We start from the raw sequence: 19,461 nt of genomic DNA, 5'->3' as shown, positions 1-19,461 counted from the left end.
GTTGTAACCCCCCTCATTATACTGTAAACTTAACATTTTCCCTGTTTTTAGGGAAAAAGTGAAGTTTTCAGTAAAATGTGGGGGGTTACAACCCCCCAAACCCCCCACAACGTGGCACGATCTGTATAAAGTAAAGTGGGGGGTTCCCAAACACACACACCCCTGTCGGCGCGCACCTATGTGCTGCGCTCAGTTGTCGGTGCGCGCCTTTGTCTTCCGTGGTTTTGACCTGACACCGTTCCTGGTGGCACAGTATTAAACCATCTTCCACTTGCTATTTCTCCGTCACCATCCTGTCCCTGCGAGCTCAGTCCCCGTCACTGCAAACCATCTGATCCCATCCACACAAGCCTCGAATAGTTTTATACTGAACTTATTTTATTAAAGTATAAAATGAAACAATTATCATTTTATAAATCAATGTTCTGGCTGCTGAACTAGAGAAAGATGTTCAGCTGGCAGGGCTTTGTTTATAAATGTTTATCAACATAACTAATACTACTTTATCCTAAAGGAAAAAAAAAAGAAAAGAAAGAGTTTTTTTTTTCTACCTTTGTTGTCTGGTTTCTGCTTTCATCATCTTCTCCTCATTCAATTGCTTCCATCCACTGCCTGCCTTCTCTCTCTTTTCCATCTCTCCCTCCACTCCCCACCCCCCATTGGTCTGGCACCCATCTTCTTCCCTCCGTTCCCACCATAGTCTGGCGTTTCTCTCTTCCCCATTTCCCTTCAGTGTCTTCTCCCCTCTCTCCCTTTCCGTTCCCTTCAGCGTCTGTTTCTCTCCACCCCACCTTTCCTCTCTCCTTCCCTTCCCCTTCCCTTACTTTCGTGGCGAGCAATTTTTTAATTTTCTTTCTAGGAGCAACCGGAGCCTTGAAGTCATGTGTGGCTGCTGGAAAGGACTCCTCTGATGCAACCGGAAACCAGAGGAGACCTTTCCAGCAGCCACACGCGATTTCCAAGGCTCAAATGTGAAATGATGGACACTGCTGTCCAACTGCAATGTCCAAACCACTGATCTACACACTAACTGCCCTCATCCGTCCGAGCTCGCATAGAGGCTGCCCGGATCTAACCAGTCCTTGAAGTGAGGGCAATGGTCATAAGTAGTGCATGCCAGATCACTTGTTCCCTCCCAAAGATTCTCAGAGCTCCACGGGGCGGTGAATGGCCTTGTTCTCATAGCCGCGGTGAACACCGTTTTTCCCCCACCTTTTCGGCGAGTAACAGCCATCATGTCATTCTCTACTCCATAGGAAAACTGAGCTCCACTACAATAAACCAGAGCACAACTTTTTCCTTCAGATGCACCTTTCCTTCAGAGAATGTGCTCTTTCTGAATTTCCTTTGTAAGAAAGTTACAGCTTTGTGTTGCTTCTAAATGCCGTTCCACTCTATTTGATGGATTTATGAATGCACTGCTAATTATGTAGATGAGAAAAGATGAGTTCTTTATGAGTATTATCAAGGTGTCCTTTTATAAATGTGTACTAAGCACATGAATTAGCCCATAGTAACTGTTAGTGCATAACCACAGTAACTATTACCACACTGGCAAGTCAGCACGCACTAGTTCGTTTCTTTTTTTTTTTTTTTTTTTAAGTCTTAGTTTATTTATTAAAGTTTTTATACACCAACAGAGAAAATAAAAAACAATAAAAAGAAACATAAAAAATATACCAGATCATGAGTTCAATTATAGTTATACTATGTGTTGGAAACAAGTGAAGTCATACAGGAATCAGAACTCAACAGCAAATAATCTTTAAGAACAGACCATTTTGTCAAAGAAGACAAAGTAGCAGTTGAGCAATGTTTTTTAACTGAGTAGCATTCATATTTATAAGTGAGGTATAATAAATTCCACCAATGTGTGTGGGGAAACTTTCGACAGATCCTTCCAGTAATTACAAGCAACTTTTAAGCCGTGCCCAGTAATGTATCTAACAATTGACATGAGCAATCAGGCAAGATGGAAGCAAAGTAGGCTCCTGTTAATAATATAATGCGTAGAGAAATGGGATCTGAAATAGGAAGAATATCAGTTATGATGGACCAGACTTCTGTCCAGTATTTATGAAAGTGTGAGCATTCAAAAAGGAGGTGTTTTAAATCACCTGTCTGCGATCCACAGGACCAGCATAATTTGGTAAATATTGGATTAATCAAGTAGGAACGGACAGGGGTCCACAAAGCTCTGTGAAAGAGGAAGAAAAGCGATTGAATGTTAGATGCAGATTTGGAAGTTCTATAAAGACCTTACCAAATGGAATCCCAAGTGGAATCTAAAATTTAATTTTGAATATCAGTTTTCTAAGTGGAATAAAGAAATGACAAATTAGAAGCTTTAATAGTTTTGAAATACTTATAGATATTGGAAGCAATATGCCCTATAGCGTGCAATTTCAGTGAGAGATCAAGAATGGAGGCTTTGTTTTGTAATGAAGAGGGAGAAATCGTACTCTTATGAAGAAGAGATCTCAATTGTAACCAGGGGAAAAACTGTGAGTCCGATAGAGAATGCGAGGCCTGGGCCTGAGAAAAAGAAGTCCAGTTGTGTGTTTCAGGGTCAATGAAAAAAAATATATCCCAAATATTTAATAACTGCCAGGAGGTCCACAAACCATTTTTTTTGTCTATCAATATAGCGGGATTGTTCCACAAAGATATGAAAAGACTTGGAGATAGGAGTTTCCAACATGGAGTCCAAAAATTTGAGAAATTTGTGTGTTTTATGATAGGATTAGCTTTTCCAAGTTTGGGAAGAGACATGCCAAGGATCTTGGCCATGGAGAAAGGGTACATATACTGGTTTTCCAAGGAAAGCCAGCGAGGCAGAGCTGAAACATGAGGAGGTAATAACCACTCAATACTATGACAAATAATAAATGACTTATGATAAAGAAGGAGATCAGGGAAATCTACACCACCCAAAAGTTTAAGGTTTTTCAGTTTCAGTAAGGATTCTAGGTGATTTGGCATTCCATAAGAATTTGGCGAGGAGTCTCTCCAGTGATTTGTAGAATGGCATAGGGAATAGTAATGGAAACATATTCAAGAGGTACAAATTTTTGGGAATTAGAACCATCTTAAGGGACTCAAGTCTCCCCCACCAGGAGAGGTGTAAGGGTGACCATTTCAAAATGGATTGCTTGAGTTTGGTCAAAATGTGGCAGAAGTATGTAAATCCTTATTAAAATGAATCCCCAAGTACATGGGCAACTGTACCCATGTTAAAGAAAAATTGGGGAGGTAAAAGGGGACACAATGAATGATCATTCAGTAACATACATTCCGTCTTATCCCAATTGATCTTTTATCCCAAAAGGATACAAAAGTCATCAATGAGGGCTATCAAAGTTTTCAAGGAATCTTCAGAATCAGTTAGATATAAGAGTACGTCGTCTGCATATGCAGATAGTTTGTATTCCTCTTTACCAAATGTGGTGGTTAAAGCCTTATGGCGATTAACAGAGGCTCCAGGGCCAGATTGAAAAGCAAGGGAGAGATAGGACAGCCCTGCCTTGTGCCCCTCTGAGGGGTGAAAGATTCAGAGAGTTCTCCGTTAGCCAATATTCTCACTGAGGTAGAAGTGTATAGAAGATGGAGCATATGAACAAATTCAGGTAGGAAACCAAATTTATCCAATCGAAGGCCTTCTCAGCGTCCAAAGACACGGACATGACAGGGAAGGCCCTCGACCGGGCCAAATGGATGATATTGCAGAATAATCTACAGTTATCAGCACCATATCTACCACCATGAAAACCAACTTGGTCTTTATGTATGAGAGGCTGTATGACCTTTTCCAATCGAAAACTCGAGAGTTTAGTATATATTTTATAATCAAGATTAAACAAAGATATTGGTCTATAGTTCTGTAGCAGTTGATCATCTCTACCAGAATAGGGATAATAACAATTGTTGCTTTGGAAAATCTGCTCAAGGAAGCAGGATTAGACATAATAGCATGATAATAACATTAAAGTTTAGTAACCAGAAAATCTGAGAGAGATTTGTACAATTCAGCTGGAAGTCCATCGGGACCAGGAGATTTTGCTGAAGGTAGTGATTTTATAGCTGCCAGGATCTCTGAGGCCTCAACGGGAGCTTGAAGGTCTTGAAGTTGGGCATCTCCAACCTGAGGTAAGTGAAGACTGGAGATAAACCTATGTGTTGCATCTGAAGAAGCAGTACTGTCCGAGGAATATAAGGAGTGGTAAAAGTCATGGAAAGCTTTCAGTATTTGGGGAGTAGATGTAAGAAATTGACCAGACTTCGTTTTTATCGAAGCAATTCAATATCTTACTCTTCGACCCTTTAAATAAGATGCAAGTAGTTTTGCAGACTTATTAGCATCTATATAGTAAAGAAACATAGAAATTGACGGCAGAAAAGGGCCATAGCCCATCGAATCTGCCCATACCAATGACCCACTCCCTGACTTTTACTCCCCTATAGATCCCACGTGAATATCCCATTTTTTCTTAAACTCTGACACACTGTTGGCCTCAATCACCTGCTGAGGCAGCTCGTTCCAATGATCGACCACCCTTTCGGTGAAGAAGTACTTCCTAGCATCACCTTGAAATTTCCCTCCCCTGATTTTCAGCGAGTGTCCTCTGGTTACCAAGGGCCCTGTAAGACTGAAGATATCATCTTTCACCTCTATACGCCCCGTGATATACTTAAAGGTCTCAATCATGTCCCCCCTCTCTCTTCGTTCCTCCAGTGAGTACATCCGCAGTTTTTTTAGCTTTTCTTCATACATGAGATCCCTGAGCCCCAAGACCATCCTGGTAGCCATTCGCTGAACCGACTCAATTCTCAACACATCTTTCCGGTAGTGTGGTCTCCAGAATTGAACACAATACTCGAGATGAGGTCTCACCATGGATCTGTACAGTGGCATTATGACTTCAGGTTTTCTGCTGACAAAACCCCTACGGATGCAGCCCATCATTTGTCTTGCCTTGGACGATGCCTTCTCTACATGATTAGCAGCCTTCATATCATCGCTAATGATCACTCCTAAATCACGTTCCACCTTGGTCCTGGACAAGGTTTCACCATTTAGTGTGTAAGTTCTGTGTGGATTTTTTTTGCCTAGGTGCATTACTTTACATTTTTTAGCATTGAAGCCTAGCTGCCAAGTTGATCTCCACTGTTCCAGCTGCCGTAGGTCCTGCGTCATAAAGTCAGGCACACTGCTTTTGCCTACTATGTTACATAGTTTGGCGGCGTCGGCAAACAGTGATACTTTTCCTCTAAGCCCTTGGGTCAAATCTCCTATGAATAAATTGAATAGAATCGGCCCTAAGACGGAGCCCTGAGGTACTCCACTCGTCACTGCTGACGTTTTGGAGGGGGTACCGCTCTGACGGAATGAAAAGGCTATAGATATGTCAGATAATGTTGTATTATATTCAAATTTTATCTTTTGAAGCTTCTGTTGAACATTAGAGTCCGAATGGTTGTAAAGCGTAGATTCTAGATCATGTATTGCCTTTTCTATCTGTGATAAAGTGGATTCTAGGGTCTTGCATTTATGAGCAGAGAAGCTTATTACTACACCCCTAAGAAATGCTTTATATGCTTCCCAAATAGATATGAAGGAGATCTCAGGATCATCATTGGTGTCGAAAAAATATTTAGTCTGTTGTTGTAGATATGAAATGAATTGTTCATCTCGAAGAAGAGAAGTATTGAGACGCCAAGAGCAGGAAGATTTCTTCTCTGCAGACCATTGTAGGGTACATTGAACAGCAGCATGACCTGAAATAGAGATCCCGTGGATTTGAGCTGAAGTAAACATGGGAACAAGGCCTTGTGAAGCAAGGAAATAATCCAATCTAGAGTAGGATTGGTGAGTATTGGAGTAGAAGGTGTAGTCTTTGGTGGTAGGGTTGAACAGTCTCCAGATATCAGACCAGCCATTGATATTAATTAAGGACTTCAGTGAGGCTCGAACTTGAAGTTTAGATGGTCTGACTTGTGATGATCTATCCAGCAGTGGGTCAAGGGGAAAATTGAAATCACCTTCTAACATTGTGTGAGAGATTAGAGCAGAATTAACCAACATCATGCAATCATCAAAACAATAAATACACCTCCACTTATAGGCATATGATGCTACTCTCCATCCGAAGAAACTTGACTCATCTCATGGAACATCTTTTGTAATCTAGAATATATTGTAATTCTTACTCTCCACCAGTTGTAAATTGTCTCAGTTGCTAGGTAACATCTCCTGTGATATTGAATGTACTGTAATTCTTCACTATTACCTGTAATTAACACTTCTCCTGTAATGTAATTCTACGGGAAATGCCCAGAAATCTTCCTTATTGTAAATCCGTGGCTATGTCTATCTGCTGCGATATTGAATGTATTGTAACTCTTCACTGTTACTTGTAATCTACTCTTCTCCTGTAATGTAATTCTACTGGAAATGTCCAGATATCATCTTTATTGTAATCCGCCTAGAACCGCAAGGCACAGGCGGAATAGAAATCCCTAATGTAATGCAATGTAATGTAATGTAAGAAGAGGCACCATTCAGAGCTTGGAAAAAATGAGGGTTGTCCACATTTGGGGCATAGAGATTGATAAGAGTAAGTGGGATCCATCAATTAGTCCTTCCAGTCTGGACCAACGACCTTCAGAATCACAAATATGGGAAAGCATTTTGAAAGGGTAGGACTTATGAATCAAGGTGATGACCCCCGTTCTTTTTTTTTTTGAAAGCTGGAGAATAGGATTGATCAAAAAAAATTACCAATACGTTTTTGAGATTCCAGGGAGTTGAGATATGTTTCTTACAGGAAACAAATGTCTGAATTCAAATGTTTGATGTATAAGAGTATTTTCTTCCTCTTGATGGGATTGACAAATCCTTTGACGTTCAGAGAACTGATTTTAATTTGCAGCATGAGAGAGATGCAAAGGAATGCGAGGAAGGATCTTTACAAAAACAAGAGCCTTTGAAGGGAGAGAGGCTGAGAGATGTGATGACAAACCTTTAGCAAAGATAAGAAGTATATTCATGGAAAAATTGAACAGCAAAAAATAAGGATGCACAACAGTGTGCATCCAATTCAAAAAATACAAAGTGAACAAAAGGAAAACAACAAGATTACTTTCGGGGCATGTGAGATCAGCAGGACTGAGCACTACTCACAGCCCAGCCACAGAGGATGAGAAAAATACAAATGGTGTGAAACCATAATAGCAATAACCAGTCAAGCAAAAACAGTCAGCAGATTTATCAGCTATCGTTCAGGTCATATGGTTCAGCTGGTCCTACAGAAATTGATGAAGGATGGTCGGGTCATCTTAAGATTTTGTGTTATTTCTATAGGTTATCCTCATTTTGGTGGGGTAAAAGAGCCCATACTGGGCACCGAGGGCCTTAAGTTGAGGTCTTAGGCCTAGAAAGATTTTCTTACATTTGGCAGTGGCAGAAGAAAGGTCAGGTACAAAAAACAGTTTCTTACCCTGGAACTGTGAGTTAGAGTTGGTTCTGGCTGCCTATAAAATTTGCAAAGCTTGAGCATAACATAAGACCTTGAAGATCAGCGGTCTGGGAGAGGTGGAAGTCTGAGAGAACTTAGTCGGGATGTGATGCGCCCTCTCGATTTCAAGAGGGGGGTGGGAAAATTGATGATGAAGCAAATCCAGTAAGAAATTCATCAAGAAGGAAATAGGATCCATACCTTCTGTAGTTTCAGGCATCCCTGAGAGTCGAATATTTTTGCAACACATTCTGTTGTTCATGTCTTCAATTTCTATTTGTAGAAGATCAATTTTGTGCAGCTTATGCTTAAACTCCATGTGGAGCTCGCAGTGTGCCGAAGCACGCTCTTCCTGGAGCTCAATGCATGCATTAAATTGTGTAAGCTGATTAGACATATTGGAAATGTCTTGTTTTATTTCAGATGTACTTTGGAGATTCTTTTGCATCAGATCAGTAAGGTGTCTGATGCTTTGAGTAATTGAGTCGTCAGTGCCATTGCCATCACGGAGGTCAGATGGGAGCAGCATCTGTAAGGCCTTCTTTGGAGTCGGGAGATCTTTAGTCACGGAATGAACTGCATACGCAGTGCCATTTTTACTTATCTTTGAAGCCATGGTGTTTAGCTAGATAATTCAGCAGTTGCAGGATAGCAATTTAAACAGGCTAGCTGGTATAATCGGCAAAATATCGCCATAGCTGTGAGAGAGACTGTGGTACATGTCCATGCTAGATAATATCATGTGACACCTCCACTAGTTCATGTTTCTAATTGCAAACCCTGTTATGGGGTGAGAAATGAGTGGGCTATTGGTGGAGAAAGCACAGTTACTTACCGTAACAGGTGTTATCCAGGGACAGCAGGCAGATATTCTTTACGCATGGGTGACGTCACCGACGGAGCCCCGGTACGGACCTTTTTAACTAGAAAGTTCTAGTTGGCCGCACCGCGCGTGCGCGAGTGCCTTCCCGCCCGACGGAGGAGTGCGTGGTCCCCAGTTAGGATAAGCCAGCTAAGAAGCCAACCCGGGGAGGAGGGAGGGACGTAAGAATATCTGCCTGCTGTCCCTGGATAACACCTGTTACGGTAAGTAACTGTGCTTTATCCCAGGACAAGCAGGCAGCATATTCTTTACGCATGGGTGACCTCCAAGCTAACAAAGAGGGAGGGGGGATGGTTGGCCATTAGGAAAATAAATTTTGTAACACAGATTGGCCGAATTGTCCATCCCGTCTGGAGAAGGCATCCAGACAGTAGTGAGTAGTGAATGTGTGAACTGAGGACCAAGTGGCCGCCTTGCAGATTTCCTCGATGGGAGTGGAACGGAGGAAAGCCACAGACGCAGCCATAGCTCTGACCCTGTGGGCCGTGACAGCACCTTCCAGTGAGAGACCGGCCCGAGCATAACAGAACGCAATGCAGGCAGCAAGCCAGTTGGAAAGCGTCCGTTTAGAGACAGGACGACCTATACGGTTAGGATCGAAGGTCAGAAAGAGCTGAGGAGATGAGCGGTGAGCCCTGGTACGGTCAAGGTAGTATGCAAGGGCACGCTTACAATCCAGCATGTGCAACGCCTGTTCCCCAGGATGAGAATGGGGTTTAGGGAAAAAGACCGGCAACACAATGGACTGGTTGAGGTGGAAAGTCGAAACCACCTTGGGAAGGAATTTAGGATGGGTACGCAGAACCACCTTGTCATGGTAAAAAACAGTGAATGGTGGATCGGCGACCAGTGCATGCAGTTCACTAACCCTCCTGGCAGAGGTGATGGCAATGAGGAAAAGCACCTTCCATGTGATAAGTTTGAGCGAAGATGTGGCAAGAGGCTCAAAAGGAGGTTTCATGAGGGCAGATAAAACCACATTCAGGTCCCAGACGACTGGAGGAGGCTTCAGAGGTGGTTTGACATTGAAGAGGCCTCTCATGAACCGGGAAACCAGAGGATGAGCCGTGAGAGGTTTTCCGAGGATAGGCTCATGAAACGCAGTGATGGCACTGAGGTGGACTCTGATTGAGGTAGACTTGAGGCCAGCGTCGGATAGGGAGAGCAAATAGTCCAGTACGGTTTCCACCGCTAATGAGGTGGGATCGTGATGATGCCGTTGATACCAAGAGGAGAACCGGGTCCACTTCTGATGGTAACATTGGAGGGTGGTCGGTTTCCTGGAGGCGTCCAAAATGCGACGGACAGGCTGAGATAGATTTTCTGGAGAGGTCAGCCCGAGAGAAACCAAGCTGTCAGGTGGAGCGAAGACAGATTGGGATGCAGTAGAGACTGATGCTGCTGTGTAAGTAGAGTAGGAAACACAGGAAGAGGAATGGGCTCCCTGGAGTTGAGCTGAAGAAGGAGGGAGAACCAGTGTTGACGAGGCCACCGAGGAGCGATGAGAATCATGGTGGCCCTGTCCCTGCGGAATTTGGATAAGGTCCGCAACATCAGAGGTAGTGGAGGGAAGGCATAGAGGAACCGATCCGTCCAAACGAGTAGAAATGCATCTGGGGTCAGACGATGAGGAGAGAAGAGTCTGGAACAGAACTGGGGCAGCTGATGGTTGTGAGGTGCTGCAAAGAGGTCCACCTGCGGAGTGCCCCAGTGAGCAAAGATGGAGTGGAGTGTGGGAGGGTCCAGAGTCCACTCGTGAGGTTGAAGGATGCGGCTGAGATTGTCTGCCAGGGAGTTTTGTTCGCCCTGGATATAGACAGCCTTGAGGTCCAGATGCGGAGAGCCTCCTGACAGAGGAGGCGAGATCCTGTGCCCCCTTGCTTGTACATGGTGACTTGATTGTCTGTGCACAGGAGCAGAACTTGAGGGTAGAGAAGGTGCTGAAAGGCCTTGAGAGCATAAAACATGGCTCTGAGTTCCAGGAAATTGATGTGATGTTGACGCTCCTGGGGGGTCCAGAGTCCCTGGGTGCGCAGATCTCCTAGGTGGGCTCCCCACGCATAGGGGGAGGCATCCGTGGTGATGATCATGGAATGAGGGGGCAGGTGAAAAAGAAGACCCCTGGAAAGATTTGAGGAGTTCAACCACCATTGAAGAGATCGCTGAAGAGACGATGTCACAGAGATGGGATGAGAAAGAGGATCCGTGGTCTGTGACTATTGGTTGGCAAGAGTCCATTGGGGTGTCCTGAGGTGGAGTCGTGCTAGAGGAAGTACGTGTACCGTGGAGGCCATGTGGCCTAGGAGGACCATCATCTGTCGGGCAGGAATGGAATGGTGAAGAAGCACCTGACGACAGAGGTGGAGCAGGGTCCGTTGACGATCGGAGGGGAGAAACGCCCTCATCAGTGTGGTGTCGAGAACTGCTCCAATGAACTGAAGTCGCTGTGTAGGAAGTAGATGCGACTTGGGGTAGTTGATCTCGAACCCCAGGAGATGGAGGAGCGAGATGGTGTGATGAGTGGCTTGTAGCACAAGCGGCGACGTAGGAGCTTTCACCAACCAATCGTCCAAGTAGGGGAACACCTGAAGGTTGTGAGACCTGAGGAAGGCCGCTACTACGATAAGGCACTTGGTGAACACCCTGGGCGATGAGGCAAGGCCAAAAGGTAGCACTTTGTACTGATAGTGACGGTGCTGGATCTGGAACCGTAGGTAGCGACGTGAAGTCTGATTGATTGGGATGTGAGTGTAGGCCTCTTTGAGGTCCAGGGAACATAGCCAGTCGTGTTGAGAGAGAAGAGGGTACAGCGTGGCAAGAGAGAGCATTCTGAACTTCTCCTTGACCAGACACTTGTTGAGGTCCCTGAGATCGAGGATGGGACGAAGGTCTCCTGTCTTCTTGGGAACCAGGAAGTAGCGGGAGTAGAATCCCTGACCCCTTTGGTCCGGAGGCACCTCTTCGATGGCATTGAGAAGAAGGAGGGATTGGACCTCCATCAGGAGGAGGGGGGTTTGGGAGGAGTGAGAAGCAGAATCTACGGGAGGATTGTCTGGTGGAAGAGTCTGGAAGTTGAGAGAGTAGCCGTGACGAATGATGTTGAGGACCCACTGGTCCGAAGTGATGACCTCCCAACGGCTGAGAAAGATGTGGAGACGGCCTCCGATTGGTTGAGGAAGAGGCACTGAAGGTGGAAGACTGGCTATGCCCTGGAGAGAAGAGTCAAAAGGGCTGAGAGGGCTTGGCAGGTGGAAGAGGCTTGGCAGGTTGGTTGGATTGAGACCGAGCCTGGGTGTGGTGTTGCTGACGGGGCCGCCGAGGTTGTTGTGATGGCGGATTGAGCGGCCTGGCTGAGAACCTGCGTTGGTATGAGGACTGTGGCCGGTAAGGTCGTGCAGGTGGAGCCTTTTTCTTGGGTTTAACCAGGGTGTCCCATCTGGTCTCATGGGCCGAGAGCTTCTGGGTGGTTGAATCCAGAGACTCTCCAAAAAGTTCATCCCCAAGACAGGGAGCGTTGGCTAGACGGTCCTGGTGATTGATGTCCAAATCAGAGACTCGTAGCCAAGCTAGGCGGCGCATGGCAACGGCAATGGCAGAGGCCCGAGAGGTCAGCTCAAAAGAATCATAGATAGAGCGTACCATAAACTTTCTCAGTTGAAGGAGACTGGAAATTTGTTGCTGGAAAATTGGAACCTTTCTCTCTGGAATATATTTTTGAAGGGCGGACAGTTGTTGGACCAGGTGTTTCATGTAAAATGAAAAATGGAAGGTGTAATTGTTCGCCCTGTTGGCCAGCATGGCATTTTGGTAAAGTCTCTTGCCAAATTTGTCCATAGTTTTGCCTTCTCTGCCAGGAGGAGTGGAGGCATAAACACTGGCGCCCTGAGTCTTCTTTAAGGTGGACTCAACAAGAAGAGACTCATGGGGCAATTGAGGTTTGTCAAATCCCGGGATAGGAATGACCCTGTAAAGGCTATCTAATTTACGGGGTGCCCCAGGGACTGTGAGGTGATTCTCCCAGTTTTTATAAAAGGTTTCCCGTAGGATATCATGCACGGGTAACTTGAGGAACTCCTTAGGTAGTTGTTCAAAATCCAGGGCCTCCAGAAAGGCTTGGGATTTTTTGGAGTCTGACTCCAGAGGGAGCGATAAAGCCGCTGACATCTCCCTGAGGAACTTGGAGAATGATGATTGCTCAGGCTTAGAAATGGTATCGGGCGCTGAGGGTTCCTCATCTGATGAGGAGACATCCTCCTCGGTACCGGGAGGGGATTCTTCCCATAAGTCCGGGTCCCGGACCTCCGGTTGTACATGCCGGGAAACCGGGGTGGACGGTTCGGTATGGTGGGTCTTAGATAGAGACTTGCCCGAGCATACCGAAACGGTACCGGGAGAGGACGATCGGTGTCGGTCCTGGTCCCTGGAAGAACGGTGCCCTGCCCGGTCCCAAGGTGGATCCGTAGTGGTATGTGGAGGGAGTACCGGATGGGCGCGGAGCTGTTCAGCCGAGAGCATCGGCATGGAGGTATTAAGCGGCATCGATGGAGTGGATACCAAGAGTTCGGTGCGGGGCTCGGGCCGGTCTGGTACCGGAAGGAGCGGTGCCAGGATAGTGGGTAACAGGTGCTGTAGTTGATGTTGCAGCTGTTCCTGTAATTGCTTTTGGAGGATGGCCGCAATGCGGTCATCTAGGGGTGGCACCGGAACCGCTTTCTTTTGTTTCGGTTCCATAGGTGCCGCTCCACGCCCCGGCGATGAGGAGGCCGATGACGAGGCACTCACCGATATCGGGGCGGAGCGTTTCCGGGGTCGGCGCGTAGCCGGTAAGGACGGTGCCACCACTGTAGCAGGGGGGCGCTCGAGGGAAGAAGAGGAAGGCTTCTTAGCCGGCTTACCTGGCGCCAGCAGCGCCAATGTCGGATCGGGCGTCGTCGAAGTGGTGGGAGCCGATTTTGGTGGTACCGCCGTCGACGCCGTGGATTCCATCGCAGATCCGGTGCCGAATAGGATTGTCTGCTGGATCTGGCGATTTTTAAGTGTCCGTTTTTTAAGAGTGGCACAGCGGGTGCAGGAATCCGCCCGATGCTCAGGACCCAAACACTGCAAGCACCAATTGTGTGGGTCAGAGAGTGAGATCGGGCGTGCACACCGCTGGCACTTCTTAAAACCGGGCTGCGGGGGCATGAAGGGGAATACGGCCTCCGCAAAATCGAACCCCGAGGCCTGTATCGTGGCAACAGGCCCCGCCGGGGCTGGTTCGAAGGAGAAGAAAATAAAAAGTTTTTTTTTTTTTTTTTTTAGAGAAAAAAGGAACCCGAAGGGAAGAAATCAAAAGAAGAAAAAATTCGCGAGCGGGAAGGCAAAAGTTGGAGGATTTCAACGGACGTTGAAAAAGCACACGTCTTCTTCGCTCCGCGGAAACGAAGAAACTGGGGACCACGCACTCCTCCGTCGGGCGGGAAGGCACTCGCGCACGCGCGGTGCGGCCAACTAGAACTTTCTAGTTAAAAAGGTCCGTACCGGGGCTCCGTCGGTGACGTCACCCATGCGTAAAGAATATGCTGCCTGCTTGTCCTGGGATAATAGGCATATACTGATCATTGCAGTTAAATGTTAACTTAACCCATAATTTTGTCTTTGGTACAAACATATTACTAGTAGTAGTAGTAGTAGCATTCAGCTAGTTTTCTTGTAAGTACATATGCAAAGCTCTTACCAGAAATCTGAGCACTGTAGAAACTACACCACTATTTCTATTTGTAGACTCTTCTTCTTATCCAGTACACATAAACCGAGTGTCTTATGTGCATCGCTTGGGCCTGGCACGAGCTTTATCTCGCACCAATGAAACAATAGCTGATGCTTGTCATCTTTATGAAGAGGTTATTGTGATGGCACCAGAGGTATGCTATTTTCTTTATACTGTTGTGTAATACACATTTCAAACTGTTTTCTGTTTAACGTATTTTAGAATGTGTAAACTGCAAGGTTCTGAGATTCCCTCATTTGGACAAGCAGGCTATGAAGTTCTCATAAGAGGTCATGTCATCCGACAGAACCTAACCCAAAGAAAATTTAAACAAAGTTTTAAGAACTTTCTAGAGCAGTGCATCTTTCTTATATAGAACTTCTTGCATCAGCATCATCATGCAGTTCCACCTCAGTTCCTTCATTTTTCCTCAAAGCTCATCACCGCTTTTTGACAGGATAGTGGTACGTATTCATTTTTTTAAAAAATGTCTTTTTCATGTTGGTTTACCTCAGTTTCATTCCTATGTCCCCATTAGAATCATAGAAAACCCCTAGTTAGATGTTCTATCATTTAGGGCCTCTGCTATCAAACTGCGCTAGCAGTTTTTAGCACAGAGAGCCGCGCTGAATGGCCCGTGCTGCTCCCAATGCTCATAGGAACTCTATGAGCATCGGACGCAGCATGGACTATTCAGCATGGCTCACTGCACTACAAACTGCTAGCAAAGTTTGATAGAAGAGGCCTTTAGTGTTTTTATGATTTTTTTTTCTACAGATGCAACCTGCACTAGCATTGGTGCATTGAGCATCACCAGGCAAAGTTGTTGTGTTTTTTTTTTTTAATATTTATTTATCTTTTTCAAATGAAATCACAAGTATTCACCTGTTACAGTAATACAGAGTATACAGTAAAAGAAAAGTTCCCAAAGTTTATAAAGAATTCAAGCCTAAACACAATTTAGGAATCCTTGAGAATTATATATAACAGTTAATCATAATCTTAAACTCTTAATTAGCCCTCAAAAAGATTGGAGAAGCAATTTAAGAAAAGACAAGGAGGTCTTAAAAGAAAATTACAATTATCAAAAGAAATGGCTTAACATGCTTTTTCACAGCCCTAATTTTCTGCAACCCTACAGCATTTTCTTAGTGTCCAAGAAGGTTCGAAGGTGCTCGGGAAGAAAAAAGACATATTTAATTCCAGTGTATCTTACTAAACATTTACAAGGATAACTTGGTACAAAAGAAACTCCCAGGGCTTTAACTTCTTCTCTCATAAGTAGAAACAATTTCCTCTGATCTTGAGTAGATTTTATAATGTCAGGGAATATCCATATTCTCTGACCCAGGAGTAAACTCTGAACATGCGGAAGAATATTTTCAATATAGCATTAAGATATTGTTCAAAAACAAAAGATATTATCAAAGTACCCTGATATTCTATTTCTTCCTGGGAGTTTTCCAAAATGTCAGTTAAATTATTTAAATCCAAAGGTTGTGATCTGACAGCCTGTGCGTCTTGTACTGAAGAACCATCTTTCTTAGGAAGATAGTATATCCTATTTATAGGTGAAATTGAGTCTTGAGAAAACTTTAAATTTTCAATAAGGTATTTTTTTTTTAACATGTCTAATGGAGAGGTAACTGAAGATTTAGGAAAATTCAAAATTCTAAGATTAAGTCTTCGATTATGATTTTCAAGTTGCTTAATTTTCCTTTGAAAGAAGTCTTTCTTTAGCAAATGTTGTAAGATTTTGAAGTGAAGCAATTTCTTTATTGACTTGGTCAAACTTTGTGTTAGTTTCAGATTGGATATTACGCACAGAAACTGTAAGAACATCCAATTTACTCACAATTGTTGAGATCTCACCGGCGGATTTGGTAGTGGCTACTTCTAGCTTCTGGAGCACACGCCAAATGCCGTCCAATGTCACCTTTGAGAAGCGGCTATCTTCCGCTCCTGCCGCTGTTAATTCTCCAGCGCTCAAGCCAGCGTGAGGCCCTCCTCTGCGTGAAGCCATCGGACTCATCAGGTCCTCAGAGCTCACGCTCTCAACGTCTACTGATGCCGGGATAGGTGGCAGCCAGGTTGCTGGAGGGGAGAGCGAGATCTCAAGTCCCACAGCTCCAGTAGCTCCTTCCGTCGGAGCTATCACTGGGTTTCTGCCGCCTTCAATATTGGCCAGAGAGCTTGAAAAGAAGCGTTCTATCAACATCTGTTCCGGTGGGGGGGGGGGGGTCCACCCAGACAAAGCCCTTACGTTTGGTATGAGGCATCTTCGACAGATTCCAAATCGGAGGTAATAAAGTAATAGCTGTAAGGAACGACGGAGCCCAACTTAGAAGCTGTTACCACACCACCACCATCTTGCTTCTCCCTCTCCACCAGGCAAAGTTTTAAAAATCAAATCTTTTGATTTAACATCAGCCATTTTCCAGGAACAGAAGACCCTCAGCAATTTCAAGAAGTGCAGGTAGTGCACCAGCATAATATCTGAGGTCAGCATTTATATTCTATGCTTGGCATGCCTTGAGCCAGGACACAGTATACCTGGTTGTGCCTAAGGGTCTTGTTGGTCATAAAGAACATTTCAAAAGGTTCTTTGAGGAATCTGAATCTAATACAAGTGTATCTGTATTAGTAGTAATTACCTTCAAGAACCCATCAACTTTGAGGAAGCATTGGTCATCTTCTCTTTCATCAATTGCAAAACGAGAACCTGTAGTAGAAATAATATACATCCTTCATAGAAACATGACAGCAGATAAAGGCCAAATGATCCATCTAGTCTGCCCATCCATAGCATCCACTATTTCCTCCTCTCCCTAAGAGATCCCATGTGCTTGTCTCACACTTCTTTGAATTCAGAGAGTCTTTGTCTCCTCCACCTCTTCTGGGAGACTGTTCCATGCATCTGTAAAAAAGTATTTCCTTAGATTACTCCTGAGCCTATTACCTCTTAACTTCATCCTATGCCCTCTCATTCTAGAGTTTCCTTTCAGTTGAAAGAGAGTCTCCTTCTCAAGTGTATTTATGCCAGGTAGGTATTTAAACGTCTCTATCATATCTCCCCTCTCCCACATTTCCTCCAAAGTATACATATTGAGATCTTTGTCTGTCAAAGACCAGCGATCATTTTAGTAGCCTTCCTGGGTTTATATTTTTTTGAAGATGCAGTCTCCAGAATTGTACACAATATTCTAAATGAGGTCTTACCAGAGTCTTATACAGGAACATTAATACCTCCTTTTTCCTACTGGCCATTCCTCTCCTTATACCCAAGTATCATTCTAGCATTCATTGTTGCCTTTTCAACCTATTTGGCCACCTTAAGATCATCACATACCATCACACCCAAGTCCCACTCCTCTTCATGCACAAAGCTTCTTCACCCCCTAAACTGTACCTCTCCCTCAGGTTTTTATAGCCCAAATGCATGACCTTGTGTTTCTTAGCATTAAATCTTAACTACCAAATTTCAGACCATTCTTCAAGGTTCATTAGGCCTTTCCTCATGCTATCCACACCATCAGGGGTGTCTACTCTATTGAAGATTTTGGTATCATCTACATAAGGCAAATCTTCCCAGACAATTCTTCAACAATATTGTTTCTTGTTGAATCAACTATGTATATTTGTGTCAGGAGTTGTAAGCACAGAAAAGGCACAAAAAGTAAGTAGAAGATACAGGACAAGGATATAGAACTAAAAGAAGTGTTTTACCAGTGTTTATCCAATTAAAAAAAAAATCTATTTTAAAATGTTTGCATCACTCCACATGATCAAAGGCCTTCTCTAAATCCAAGGATACAGAGAAGGTCTGATCATCCATGGCTTTTCTTAAATTTAAAATGTGGAAAGCCAGTATGGTGTTGTTTGAAGAATGTCTTTAAGCAATGAACCCCTTTTGGTGCATACCAATAATATAAAGGAGAGCCTTGGCCAAGCGTAAAGCCAATAACTTAGCCAGAGGTTTTCCATCTACATTAATCAAAGAAATAGGCCTGTAATTTGAAACCAACGTAGGATCTTTATTTGGCTTTGGCAAAACTATAGTTAAAGATTCTGCCATAGTACCTGTAATATAACCTTTAGTCAGTTGAGCCTGATATAAATTTAATAGATGAGGTAATAGGGTAATTTGAAATGATTTGTAAAACTCTACAGTGAACCCATCACAATCCTAGTGCATGGGAGCTTACAGAACCATCATAGTCACTATATAAATGGGCTTTACTCATAGTTATTTTGAATCTGTTTTCTAGGTCCACGATGCTTACATTGAACTGGCTGATCTACTAATAAAGACAGATGCAGTAGCTGCTGTAGATGTTTACAGTAAATACCCACAGAAGCCAATCCAGGATCAGTCTTTTGATGATGCTTACATCACTGGTGAAATTGTACGCCTTTTGATAAAACATGAAAGATATGATGATCCTCGCTTAGCAACCAATATGATTGCATATGGAAAAGTAATGGGTATAGGTAAGTTTACAGAATGAATATAATCACATACAGAAGACAATTTTCAAAAGGATCTAGCTGAATAACTAAGTAGATACCAAGATGAAACATCCTTCTTCAAACATCCAGGCATCCACAATGCATATCCTTTTAACCAGATTAAAAAGAGGTGTTTAGGTCAGGGGAATCTATGATTTCTAATTTATTTCAAATTATATTTTATTGGTACAAGAAACACATAATTACAACAAATATAAGGAAAATTTCAATTCCATCTTGACTTGTTATAACTCCCTATCCATAACCCAGCCCCTCCAAAAAAGAAAGGGCTTTCTCTAAACTGACAGTGAGGGCTTGCGAGGAAAATAAGAATATTTGCAACTCTATCCTGCAGCAGCTACCAGCTTTGTATATTTAGAAGTGAAATGAAGGTAATCATTTAGGTGTTCTTTTTTCCAAAGCTGCATTAGATGCTAATATGCATCTAATGGTGTCCTGCGATAACTTCCAAATGTGCATATACTAACCACATGCCAAAAAAATTATTCTTTGAGCGAGCATATCAGGGGCAGAGAGGGGGCATTTCTGCACAACTAAGCGGTTTTCCCTCCCTCATGCAAATGTTATACCTCCGGGCAGCAGGGGACGCTAATCAGAAAGAGAAAGGACTACATGTCCGAAAATATCCTGAACTGTGAGGCTCAGTGCTGAGTCAGAAGGGCGGGACTCAGGAAGGAGTATTTCTGCCCAGACTTTAATCGAGGAGGTTCCAAGGGAAGAGGTCCCTGGAAGAGAGAGGAACTCCCCAGCTTTTCCTAGATGTGGGCTGAGGCAGAAGCTCTGGG

The 19,461-nt window shown here is 44.0% G+C and overlaps 1 protein-coding gene across 1 annotated transcript in view; it reads left to right on the top strand.

The window, feature by feature from the left end:
- LOC117357752 overlaps positions 1–19,461 on the top strand; it is a 245,966-nt gene that overhangs the window by 220,440 nt on the left and 6,065 nt on the right. The window contains exons 18-19 of the mRNA XM_033938800.1: positions 14,161–14,300; positions 18,415–18,637. Coding sequence (XP_033794691.1) covers positions 14,161–14,300; positions 18,415–18,637 — 363 coding nt within the window. The remainder of the gene's footprint in view (positions 1–14,160; positions 14,301–18,414; positions 18,638–19,461) is intronic.

Source organism: Geotrypetes seraphini, chromosome 3 (assembly GCF_902459505.1).
Source record: "Geotrypetes seraphini chromosome 3, aGeoSer1.1, whole genome shotgun sequence".
Taxonomy (NCBI): domain Eukaryota; kingdom Metazoa; phylum Chordata; class Amphibia; order Gymnophiona; family Dermophiidae; genus Geotrypetes; species Geotrypetes seraphini.
Note: the sequence above shows the minus strand (reverse complement) of the source record. Positions and strands in the feature narration are given on the sequence as shown.